Source organism: Panthera pardus, unplaced genomic scaffold (assembly GCF_024362965.1).
Source record: "Panthera pardus isolate Hobbes unplaced genomic scaffold, ASM2436296v1 HiC_scaffold_13, whole genome shotgun sequence".
Lineage (NCBI taxonomy): Eukaryota > Metazoa > Chordata > Mammalia > Carnivora > Felidae > Panthera > Panthera pardus.
In genome coordinates this window covers 68,752,441-68,765,662 of record NW_026526688.1, presented here as the reverse complement: position 1 = coordinate 68,765,662, position 13,222 = coordinate 68,752,441, and the positions used below count along the sequence as shown (strand labels likewise).

The following is a 13,222-nucleotide window of genomic DNA, read 5'->3' as shown; positions in this document are numbered from 1 at the left end:
AGCCTGATATCCCTCATGTTGTACTTGTGCAAGTGACATTTTCATAGCACACATGTAGGTATTTATATGTATCCCTGTTAAATTTAAATTTTCTTGTGTTAGCCTACTCTTTTCACCTGTCAAATTATCTAAAACACCTACTTTTGAGAGTAAACAGATTGGACGTCTTTTATGGTTATACAATTATCCTGTGTCTGCTTTGTAATCTTAAAGCTGGTGTAATAATACTTCACAGGATAGTTTTGAAAAAGTTTCAGTGGAATCACTTATGCATTCATTTCTCTTTTTGAGTAATTACTGTGTGTTAAGTACCAGAGATAAAGCATCATTTGTCATTGACAATGTTAAATAAATGAAATGTATCGTCCCTGCCTGCAGCTAACTTATATTCTAGTTTGTGTTCAGTAGTACTCTTTTTATTAAGTAAAAATGGAGGGAAAATTAGCAATTCATTGTGCTTGTGTAAATATATTAATCATAAGGGAATATCTTACATGCCAAATTTGTAATCATGGTAATAATTGCTATTTAGTTTGTAGTGTTGCTTTGTGAAATACTATAGTAGCGAGCCCATACTGAGTACCAGTGTGTAAGGACTTCACCTCCACAACTGAGCATTTCAAGATGAAGTCTGGTATTTCTTAAAATAGATTCTAGGAAATGAAATAAGCTTTGTTAAATCAGCTATTAAAGTCAGATTATTTTGGGGGAGCCCCTGTTGGTTGAGTGGACAACTCTTGATTTCAGCTCAGGTCATGATCCCACGGTTATGGGATTGAGCCTGTGTTGGGCTCCAAGCTGGGCATGGAGCCTACTTGGAATTCTGTCTCTCTTTCTCTCTCTCTCTACCCCTATCCCCTGCTCACGCTCTCTCTCTCTCTCTCTCTCTCTCTCTCTCAAATAAATTAAAAAATGAAAAAAAAATTACAGTCATATCATTTTTCAAATAAGTGCATTTTAAAAAAGAAACATTTTTTTTTAATGTTTATTTATTTATTTTGAGAGAGAAAGAACATGTGTGAGTGGGAGAGAAGGGGAGAGACAGAATTCCAAGTAGGCTCTGTGCCATCAATGTAGAACCTGATGTGGGGCTCAATCTCATGAACCCCAAGACCATGACCTGAGCCAAAATCAAAAGTCAGATGCTTAACTGACTCAGCCACCCAGGAACCCCTAAAAAGCCCATTCTTCTTCTCCTCCTCCTCCCCCCCTCCCCCTCCTCCTTCTCCTTCTCCTTCTTCTTATTCTTTTAATGTTTATTTATTTTGAGAGAGAGAGAGAAATCCCAAGCAAGCTCCGGCTGTCAGCACAGAGCCCAAAATGGAGCTTGATCTCACAATCTTGGGATCATGACCTGAGCCAAAATCAAGAATCAGATGCTTAACCGGCTGAGCCACTCAGGTCCCCGAAAACCCCCCTTCTTGATGTTGAAATTTCTCGTTGACTTACAGGTTTCTTTATTTTGTTTTTCTACATGTGTCCTTTTATGTCATCTTTTAATCTTTCTTTTCTAACATATACCATGTAAATATTGAGCCTGTTTATTATGCATAAGTTATTATGTTATTTTTCCAATTATGAAACAAAGGTAACATAAACAGTTTGTAGTCTGGAACTTTTTTTGTTAAAGAAAGAAAAATCCTATATAAATAACCTGAAAGCCTCCACCCAAAAAACTGGTAGAACTGATAAATGAATTCAATAAAGTTGCATTTAAAAAATCAATCTACAGAAATCTATTGTATTTCTATACACCAATAATGAAGCAGCAGAAAGAGAAATTAAGAAAACAACCACATTTAAAATTGCACCCAAAATAATAGGATATCTAGGAGTAAACTTAACCAAAGAGGTGAAAGACTATACTCTGAAAAAGATTGTACTCTGAAAACTGTAAAACACTGATGAAAGAAATTGAAGATGACACAAAGAAATGGAAAGACATTCCATGCTCATGGATTGGAAGAACAAATACTGTTAAGACATCTGTGCTACCCAAAGCAGCCTACACATTCAGTGCATTTCCTCTCAAAGTATCAACAGCATTTTTGACAGAACTAGAACAAAAATCCTAAAATTTGTATGGAACCACAGAAGACCCCAAATAGCCAAAGCAGTCTTGAAAAAGAAAAGCAAAGCTGGTGGCATCACAATCCTGAACCTGAAGTTATATCACAACTGTAGTTCTCAGAACAGTGTGGTACTGGCACAAAAATAAACACATAGATGAATGGAACAGAATAGAAAACACAGAAATAAACCCACAATTACATGTTCAATTAGTTTTCGACAGAGCAGTAAAGAATATCCAATGGGAAAAAGACAGTGTCTTCAACAAATGGTGTTGGAAAAACTGGACAGCAACATGCAAAAGAAAGAAACTGGACCATTTTCATACACCTACATCATACATAAAAATGAATTCAAAACAGATTAAAGACCTAAATGTGAGACCTGAAACCATGAAAATCTTAGAAGAGAGCACAGGCAGTAATTTCTCTACCATCGGCCATAGCAACTTTTTCTAAATAGGTCCTCTGAGGCAAGGGAAACAAAAAGCAAAAATAAACTATTGGGACCTCATCAAGATTAAAAGCTTCTACACAGCGAAGGACACAACAAAATGAAAAGGCAAGGGAGAAGATATTTGTAAATGACATATTTGATAAAGGGTTATTATCCAAAATATTTAAAGAATGTATAAAACTCAACACCCAAAAAACAAATAATCCAACTAAAAAATGGGCAAAAGACACGAACAGACATTTTTCCAAAGAAGACACATATATGGCCAAGAAACAAATGAAAAAATGCTCATCATCACTTATCATCAGGGAAATGCAAATCAAAATTACAGTGAGATGTCACCTCATACCAGGCAGAATGACTAAAGTCAACAACAAAAGAAACAACAGGTACTGATGAAAATGTGGAGAAAGGGGAACCCTCATGCACTGTTGGTGGGAATACAAACTGATACAACCTCTCTGTAAAACAGTATGGAGGCTTCTCAAAAAGTTAAAAAAGAACTACTCTATGATCTAGCAATTGCATGGCTGGATATTTTCCCGGAGAATACAAAACACCAATTTAGAAGGACACATGCATCCCTGTGTTTATAGCAGCATTATTTACAATTAGCCAAGATATAGAAGCATCCTGTGTCCATTGATTGGTGAATAGAGAAATAAAAAGTAGTATATATACACAATGGAATGTTATTCAGCCATAAAAAAGAATAAAATCTTTCCATTTGCAATGACATGGATGGAATTAGAGTATAATGCTAAGTAAAACAAGTCACTCAGAGACAAATACCATATGATTTCACTCATATATGGAATTTAAGAAACAAAACAAATGAACAAAAGGAAGGAAAGAGAGAGAGAGAGAGAGAGAGAGGGAGAGGGAGAGGGAGAGGGAGAAAGGGAGGGAGGGGAAGAGAGACCAACCAAGAAACAGAGTCTTAACTATAGAGAACAAACTGATGGTTACCGGAGAGAAGGTGGGTGAGGGTGCGTGGGTGAAATAGGTGATGACGATTAAAGAGTGCATTTGTCATGATGTGCACCAGGTGATTAAAATAAAAACTTAAAAAAAAAAAACACGAGAAGAAAAAAGAGTCTAAAGGTGTCTTTGGAACATATCTTTGCGATATATCTGGGTGAAATTTTTGGACTCTCAATTATGTTTTTCTGATACTAAATGCTAACTGAAGTAACAGGTTCCCAGTATTTGTAAAGCCTACATTTAAATTCAACTCGTATTTATTCAACAGTTATTATGTGTCAGGCATTGTGTTGGTATCTCTACTTTATTTCATAATTAAATTATATTTATTTTTTATTAATTTTTTAAATGTTTATTTGAGAGAGAGAGAGAGCAAGCAAGTGAGCAGTGGAGGGGCAGAAAGAGAGAGGGGGAGAAAATCCCAACTAGATTCTATGCTGTCAGCGCAGAGCTTGACACAGGGCTTGAGCTCACAAACCATGAAATCATGACCTGAGCCAAAACCAAGAGTGGGACACTCAACCGATTGAGCCACCCAGGTGCCCCTTAAATTATTTTTAATAATGAACTTGAAGTACCATTTTTATTTGGTCAAAGTAGAAAAAATAAAATTGTCTATTAAAGCTTTGGGGAGGATGCATGTGGAAGTCTTGTCTAAGGTAAACGCAGGTATTGAAGCGATTATGTGAAATGTAGGATTGAGTTATGGTATAAAGAATCTGTCAGAGGGGTGCCTGGGTGGCTCAGTCGGTTAAGGTCCTGGCTTTGGCTCAGGCCATCATCTTGGGGTCCGTGGGTTTGAGCCCCATATTGGGCTCTGTGCTGACAGCTCAGAGCCTGGAGCTTGCTTCTGATTCTGTGTCTCCCTCTCTCTGCCCCTCCGCCCCTCACACTCTGTCTCTCTCTCTCAAAAAATGAATAAATGTTTTAAAAAGTCTGTCAGATAATCAACTTTTCCTTTGAAATCAGAGTACTAATGGGGGGCACATATTGGGTTTAGGAGAAGAAAAACCTCTGACCATACCTCCTACAATAACTTTATTTTACTTTGTCGTAGTGCTTTATTGGTTTGTATATCCATAGGGAAAACAATATTTTAAGATGTCATTTCTTTGGTGAATGTTAAGATACTACATATCAAATTTGTAAGATTTCTTGTTTCTAGATATCAGAGTGAATCCTCTACCCTCTCCCACAGATTCTCTCCAAGCCTCTATAGTTTTTCCTCTCAGGTGAGGGAAATAGGGAAGAAATCAATATATAGTAGATAAATGAAGTAAGTGGTATTAGAATCCTGAAGTTCTATTTTGTATTTTTCCAAACCACCAAATCTATAATTTTATATACTCTATTTTTCTATGAAAGATGAATAAGTTATTGTAATGCTTTCCTTAAGTTTTGAACAAGCTCAATTAGAGTATTTGTAAAGTACATTAAGATCTGTGGATAAACAGTATAGATTCTATAAATAAATAAACATAGTAATCCTAAATGCGATGAATAGTTACTGAGAAGAACAGGTCATTTCTCTCAGTTTCTAAGTAATTACAAAGCAAACACTTTAATGTAAAAAGTAGGAATGAATACTATGGTATTAAATTTAGCATGGACAGGCCTTACATTAAGCAGTTTCCTGAACTATGTATATAATCTCTGTCTTTGGGATCATCGTTTCCGATAATTTAGAAGTCATTAGATGCCTTTGGCCCAGGACAGAAAGTTGTTACATGGTCCTTTTTCTAGCTGGATCTATTTAATGCTCTTTGCTAAATCTAGATGGTTAAAGAATAGAGCAAATAAAAGTCAAATTCAGGCTACTTCAAGGTAAGTGTGATTTATTCTTGTTTGTATAAAATATGGGATTCTCTTAAATCTTCAGTTTATATCTTATTTCTTAAGCAGTGTTTGGCATATTATAACCTGGCATAATTGTGTTTCAATGTACAAAGTAGTAGGAATAGTAAAATTTCAGCGTTCCAGTCATGAGTTTTAGGATATGTAGGTTGTAGGCATGGAGCCAGATTGTGAGAGAAATCACACCAAGTCTCAGCACAGAAAAGCAACAGTGCCTGAGGATGTGTGATTTTCTGATATCACCTATCAGGTTCTCCCATTTAGATTCCTGCTTGAGAGAAGTGACACATTTCTCCAGAGAGAGGCAAGCAATGGCGAACCTTCACATATAAGGTCAGACATTACCAGCACAGGAGTAATTTGACTTAAATTTGGAGGAGAGTTTTTGTCACATGGACATGTGGGACATGGGCTAGATGGATGGTTAGTTCTTGGGCTGTCATTAACTGTGTGTGTGTGTGTGGTGGGGGTGGTGGTAAAATATACATAACATTTAAATTGATCATTTTAGTCATTTTTATATATGGTTCAGTGGCATTAGTCATATTTACAATGTCATGCGACCATTGCCACCACCCATCTCCCTGGTTTTTTCATTCTCCCAAGCTGAAACTCCATGCTCATTAAACAATAACTGCTTATTAACCCCCTTCCCCAGCGCCTGGCAACCACCATTCTCCTTTCCATGAATTTAACTACTAGTCTAGGAATTTCATATAAGTGGAATCCTACGGTATTTGTGTTTTTGTGACTGGATTATTTCTCTTAGCATGGTGTCTTCTAGGTTTATTTTTGCAGCTTATAATAACAGAATTTTATTTCTTTTGAAGACCGAGTGATATCCCATTGTATGTATATGCTACATTTTGTTTATACATTCATTTATAGATGGACACTTGACCTGGATTGTTTCCACCTTTTGATACCATGTACTTTTTTTTTTAAGACTTTATTTTTTTTTATAGCAGCTTTAGATTACAACAAAATTGCGAGAAAGGTACAAAGATTTCTCATATATTTCATGCTCCCATATATACTTGGCCTCTGTCATTATTAACATCACTCACCAGAATGGTACTTTTTTTTTTTAACCCAGGATGACCCTCCATTGACACATCACATTTACCTGAAGTCCATAGTTTACTTTAGGGTTCATTCTTGGTGTTGTGTAGTCATTTGGTTTGGACAAATGTATAATGACATATATCCATCGTCATAATATCATATAGAGTACTTTTCTTTGTTCTACTAATCAACTGTGCTCTACCTATTCATTACCCCTACAACCACCAATCTTTTTATTGCCTCCATAGTTTTACCTTTTCCAGGATGCCATATAGTTGGAATCATACAGTATTTGGCCTTTTCAGATGGGCTTCCGTCACTTAGTAATATGCATTTAAGTTTCCTCTATGTTTTTACATGGTTGGATAGCTCATTTCTTCTTAGTGCCTAGTAATACTCCATTGTCTTGAAGTACTACCATTTATTTATCCATTTACCTACTGAAATTGATCTTGGTTGCTTCCAAGTTTTTGGCAATTATGAATAAAGCTGCTTTAAACATCCGTGTGGGTTTTTGTGTAGGGATAAGTAAATATCAAGGAGTGTGATTGCTGGATCACGTGATGAGTATGTTTAGTTTTGTAAGAAACCACCACACTATCTTCCAAAGTGGCTGTACAATTGTGCTTTCCTATTACCAACAAGTGAAGTTCCCATTGCTGCACATCCTCACCAGCATCCGGTGTTTGTCGTCCGTGTTGTGAATTCTGACCATTTTGAGAAGCAGGTGGTGGTATCTCACTGTTTTAATTGGCATTTCCCTGATGACAGAAGCTGTGGACGTCTTTTCATGTGCTCAATTTTCCATTTGTGTATCTTCTTTGATGAGGTGGCTATTAATGGGTCGTCGGCCCACTCATCAAGTTTTGTCTCATTCTTGAGTTTTAAGAGTTCTTTGTATATTTTGAATAAGAGTTCTTTATCAGATGCATCTTTAGCAAATATTTACTCTCTATCCGTGGCTTGTCTTCTAACGTTGTCTTTTATGGAGCAGAGGTTCTTCATTTTAATGAATTCCAGCTTAGCAATTATTTCTTTCATGGATTGTATTTTGGTGTTACATCTAAAAAGATGTCACCATACCCAAGGTTATCTAGATTTTCTCCTGTTATTTTGTAGGAGTTTTATAATTTTGCCTTTTGCATTTAAGTCCGTGATAATTTTGAATTAATTTTTGTAAAGGGTATAAAGTCTTTGTGTAGATTTATTTATTGCATGTGGAAGTCCAATTGTCCCAGCACCCTTTGTTGAAGAGACTGTCTTTTCTGTATTCTATTGTTCTTGCTCCTTTGTCAAAGATCAGTGCCATTTATTTTTATTTATCCACTTTTTAATGTATGTTTATTTACTTATTTTAAGAGAGAGAGAGAGAGAGGAAGCGCACCAGCAACAGAGAGACAGACAGTGAGGGAGAGAGAGAATCCCAAGCAGGTTCCACACTGTCAGCACAGGGCTAGACAAGGGGCTCAATCTCAAGAACCGCAAGATCATGACCTGAACTGAAAACAAGAATCAGACACTCAACTGACTGAGCCACGCAGGTGCCCCTGTGACATTTACTTTTATAAATCATTCATTTGTTTATGTAGAAGGAATTTTGATAAGAATTAGTTACAAGATCATTATGGTCTTGCTAATGTCCATTCCTAGTCACCGAAGAGTTTATTCATTCAAAAAAAGTGAGAGCCTATGATGTGTACCGTGCTAGGTACTGCGAGTACAGGGACACAAGCAAACATGGTGCCAGCCATCATAGAGATGAGAGTGTCGCAGGGGAAGTGGACACTAACTACTTAAATAATTTCAGGATTAAATGTAAAATTAGAATGGTAATAAACATAGGGAAATGATGCACAGTACCATGATGACTTTGAAGGAATTTTAGCAGTATTTTTTAGGAGTGGACTAAGAATCAGTCAGGGAAGGGAGGGTGAAGGAATGCTCTAGGCAGAGGAAATAATGTGTAGAAAGGCCCCTTTGCTCTTCCAGGAAACAAGAGCAGCCCAGGTGATCTGGAAGGCATGAGCATGGCATAACTGTTAAAAACATAGAAATCTTGCACAGATAACTGTTAAAAACATAGACATCTTGTAATAAGAGTTTTAGTGTGTGTGTGCTGAGAGCAGTGGGAAGCCATTGATGTGTTTTAATTGAAAAAAAAGGACTCAATAGATTAGGTTGAAGTGACTGGATTTTAGTTTTTAAAAGATCTCAGGAGGAGTATGTTAAATGGATAGGGTGGGTGAGATTAAAATTGAATCCAGACAGTCCTTAATACAGAGACTTTTGCAATTTTTAAGGCAGAAGTAATGAGTGGGCAGAAATGAAGAGAAGTCTGAATTTGAGAAAGAGTAGAGAATTTAATTAATGGAATATTGTGATGGACTGGACATGGAGAAAGATGTTAAGGAGAACACATAGATGTATAAATTATATAATGGGACCATGATGGCCCTTCATTGAAAAAGTGCATGAGATGAAGAAATGATGGAAGCCAAAATAGGTTAACTCTTGAGAGATTTTAGTTGTGAAGTGTTGGGTATGAAGATGTTAGACTGCAGCCATGGGGAAATGTAGGATCTAAAGAAGCTTTCTGTTCTTTGTGTTGTTTTAGAGATGTGAGAGATCTGAACATATTTAAAAGCCAGTGTAGAGACTGGCTGGTTATGGGGGGGAGAGATTGAATATATGTGTGTGGGGGGGGAAGGGTAATGAATAATATAAGAAGTCTATGAAAAGGGTATACTGAAGATGGGCGGGAAGAATAGTCATGTGGAGGGAATGGTTGCTTTTAGATAATGAGGGGGAAAAGTAAAAGAGAGTAGTATAGGTGCAGTGTTAAGGAGACAAGAAACACAAGTTAGTAAGCACTGACAATTCCAAAGTCAATTAATTGAAGTTGCTAGATTTTCCATCTCTGTTTTCTGTTAGGTTTACCAGTTATGGACAGATTGACTATGGGAAATTGACCAGTGCTTCAGATTTAAAATGTCCTTATTCTTTGTCAACTATAATGCTGTCTTTTAAATAAATTGCTAACCCAGGTGAAATTAAGGTTTATGGTAGAATAACATATCCTCATTAAATTTAAACTCTCTACCTCTGAAAGTTTGAATTCTTTTATTTTTTTTTAAATCGTGAGTGTGTTTATTTTGATATTATTTGCAATGTGCCATGTGCGTGCGCGCGCGCTTGTGTGTATAGGTGTTTGTGAAAATCACATCTTCTAAATTTACACAAACCTTGTTAAATGTGCATTTTGTAAATTTTTGATAAATGCTTCCTGTAGCACAGTGATATTTCAGGGTGGGAAGGAGGTCACATCCATTCTCTTATCTTCAGATTGGTGAAAAATCATATTTTAGTTCAAAGCTGTTCAAGTAAGTCCTTGCTCCGTTTTCCCACCCTGTCTTCAGTGATATTATTTGGAGTCAGCAATCAATGGATTCCATCCCTCTGAGACTTGCTTAACCTACAGCTGCTGATATAATACAGGCAAGAGCTTGCTACTTTATCTGAATTGTCCATCGCTACCTTAATGAGTGAAATGGTTAAGTAGAGGAGGGGGCGAGTCTTAAGGAATGTGTGTACCATTTGAGCTGAATATTTCAGTGTATGTAGAGAGAGGGAGGGTGAGAGAGAAATCCACTTACATCACTAGAACTGCATTGAGTGTGAGCCTTGCAGGTTAAGAGACAGACTACAGTGTCTTGCTTTCTGCAGGAAGCAGCAATGCCGTTTGTTTCCTAAGAGGAATTTTTTATTTAGAAAAGGAAGCTTTCTCTCTACCCAGGAAATGGCTTTCCTTGTGCGTTGCTATGCCAACTGCCTGCAGCCATGGTCCTCCAAAGTAAGCACAATAATGTAATTATATTGGTGTATTGCATTCAGACTCATGATTCTCGAGATTGTGTGTGTGCATGTGCTGTGTTTCTGTTAGTGACTCTTTTGCTAGCAGTCATGCTTGTGTTGAGTGTGAGGGACAGACATCATTAAATTAAATGTCCATCAGTGTCATGCTGCTAAGATTAATTGTGCAAACTTGGTTAGTGGAGTGGGACAGAGATCACTGGTCACCACTCTGTCAGCATCATTAGCAGCTAGGGAGGAGGTCCCGATTCACATGCTCTGCCCTGATTTTTTTCTTTCTTTCTTTTTCTTTTTTCTTTTTTCTTGGTTGGAGGGGTCCGTATGTGTGGTTGCAAATGAAACAAGAGTATTAACAATGCTTGGCTGAATGCTAGAGACTGGTTCTTCTAGCACCCTGACTAATATAATTCTGTATTAAGCCTTTTTGAGGAGAGTCTGTGTGCAGTCAGCCATTTTAGCTTTTTTTTTTTTTTCTTCTTTTGCCTCTTGTTCTTCAATCTCAGAAATGATCTTGTTCTCTTGGAAGACTGAGAGCTGTATAAGGTTTCCTCAGTCTTGTCATAGCCTAAGATGGTTAGAGTTTCAATGTTATAAAAATGGAGACGAACACCGTTGTTCGGATTCCTTTTCTGGTCTACAAGTGTGAGGGGTTTTTTAAGCTTTACCAGTAGTGACACTTTAAGCTGCAGCTTCGTTTCCTCCTCCCTCTTCTTTTTTTTTTTTTTTTTTTCCTTTTTCTTTTTTAATTTAATGCTGTAGAGAGTGACTTGCCATCCATGAGAGATTGGTACATGATGTGTAAATTCAGTTCAGCATATGTTTCTTCATTATGAAACCACTAGCAGTCCCAGCTAACCATGGAGTTATGGGCCAGCAGGAGAAACATTCAGTAAGTATCGCAAATGCTGCTTGTGCTTCGATAGCACATCCTAGAGAATTGCTTTAAAAATGGGAATTCTTGCTGCTTCTGTTCAGGGAAAACTGGTGTTTTAGAGGGTGTGATAGTCTGCTTGAGGGAGGGAGGGTAAGTTACGACCAGCTTGTTCTTCCAATTTTGTTGTGATTTTTTTTTTTTTTAATTTTTTAAACAAGACCAACAATTCATTTAAGGCAAAATATTGGACCGCCCGTTTTTATAGTCAGAAATTAGAGCTTGACAATTCAGCTTTAACTAATACTCGAAGAGTTTTTGAGAGATGTTTTTGTAGTTGAATTTAATGAGAGATTATGAAAGGGGTTATTGGGAACAGACATCTGTGGTAAGGAATTCACATGTAGGTTTGAGGAAGGGAGGGAGAGCTTTGGGTATTGATTTGGTAATGAAACGTTTGGTCAGTGGGACTCAGCTGACTTCTTAACATGCATTAATAGGTGATAAAAACAGAGGATAATTTTTTTTAATGCCACAAGTATTGCTTCTTTATAATTGATCCCATGAGTCAGCTATGCATTTGTCATGCTGAAATCCCACAGGCAGCTACTGCTGTTTGTGAGAAACACTCTTCTATGGTTAACACCAAGTCTGAGCCTCCTGTTTGAGGAATGTGAGTTCTCACAGTGCTACTTTTACATCACCGTGTTGGAAGTTTTCTGCCATCACACTAATTCATATGTTTTAGATCGATATATATTTTTTCAATTCCCCAAATGAAAACACATACATTTAGGCAGCTTATATAGTAATCTTAAGTATTTTTGAATTGCCTGTTTTTACACCTTAGCATGCAGCAGGTATTATATTAGGGTATAGGAATTATCTTTTGTGTACTCTAAGAAAGATAAGATGTTGAACTGCAAAAATAGAGATAAATCGCTGAAAATTTAAAATCTCTATAAATTTACAGAGAGGAGGCCATGAATTTAGAATATTTAGATACTTAGGTTTATGGTATAGTTTAATTTTGTTCATTATTATGAACAAAATTATTAGCTAAACCCAAGAGGTTTTCTTAGATGAAGTGAGTCTTAAGGCAGTATCTCACTTTTCCAAAGAACCACAGGATATTATTTTTTTTTAAGTTTATTTCTTTATTTTTAGAGAGAGAGAGAATAAGCAGGGGAGGAGGGGCAGAGAGAGAGGAAGAGAAGGAATCCCAAGCAGGCTCCACACTGTCAGCACAGAGCCCAATGCAGGGTTCAGTCTTACAAACCATGAGATCATGACCTGAGCTGAAATCGGGAGTCAGACGCTTAACTGACTGAGCCACCCAGGGGCCCAGAACCAGAGGATGTTCTTAGGGCAGTAGCTGTGTTAGAAGCATGTTATGATACTGTGCTTAGAGCCCAGCCCCTTCATAATGAGATCCTAATGGTGCCACAGTAGTTAAAACTCTTTGGGTCAGATCCAGAAAAAGACCAGCCTTATACTTAATTTCACTAATAGGAAAGGTTATAGAGAAGTTCCACTGTAGTTTGATTTTATTAGCAGGACCTTTGAAATTAAGCTCTTCTGTAATCATGATTTTCCCACGTAAAAGAACATTACTTAAGACTACTTGAGGAGCCTCAGAAGAAAAGTTTAAACTTCAGATTCCTTGTCTACCTTTATCATATTATCCTTTCTCAAAATGAAGGGGGGGTATTTAATAATATAATTTTAATGAACAAAAAAAACTGTTAAAATTACTTACTGGTGGTGGTGGGGAAAGTATTACTAAATTTTTGACAACAAGAGCAGTTGGGACAGATAAATACCAGATAGTACCTAAGCTAGAGTACCTAGTACACTATTCTATAAGCATATTTGTTTCTTCACAAGTGCTTTGTGTGTGTATTTCACCGAAATTTGGGGTAATACTGTGACAGACATAACTCTAGCCATAAAATGGCCTCAAATGAAGCAATTTCTAAAAAACATGTGAATGGTATTTCCCATGATACTTTGACAAGCCTCAATACTAGAATTGGCCATCTCAGAGCATCA

At 36.9% G+C, this 13,222-nt stretch overlaps 1 protein-coding gene across 13 annotated transcripts in view; it reads left to right on the top strand.

Moving 5' to 3' along the window:
* The window catches only part of RAPGEF2 (Rap guanine nucleotide exchange factor 2), a 252,907-nt gene that overhangs the window by 151,635 nt on the left and 88,050 nt on the right, over positions 1 to 13,222 (top strand). For 2 of the 13 annotated variants that reach the window (XM_053901166.1, XM_019441115.2), the window contains exon 1: positions 11,060 to 11,188. The exons of 9 other annotated variants lie outside the window; for them this stretch is intronic. In XM_053901166.1, the coding sequence (XP_053757141.1) occupies positions 11,129 to 11,188 (60 nt within the window). In that variant the 5' untranslated portion in view covers positions 11,060 to 11,128. Of the gene's footprint in view, positions 1 to 10,131; positions 10,280 to 11,059; positions 11,189 to 13,222 lie in introns of those variants that run through there. 2 more of the 13 variants (XM_019441116.2, XM_019441118.2) reach the window with 2 other exon arrangements.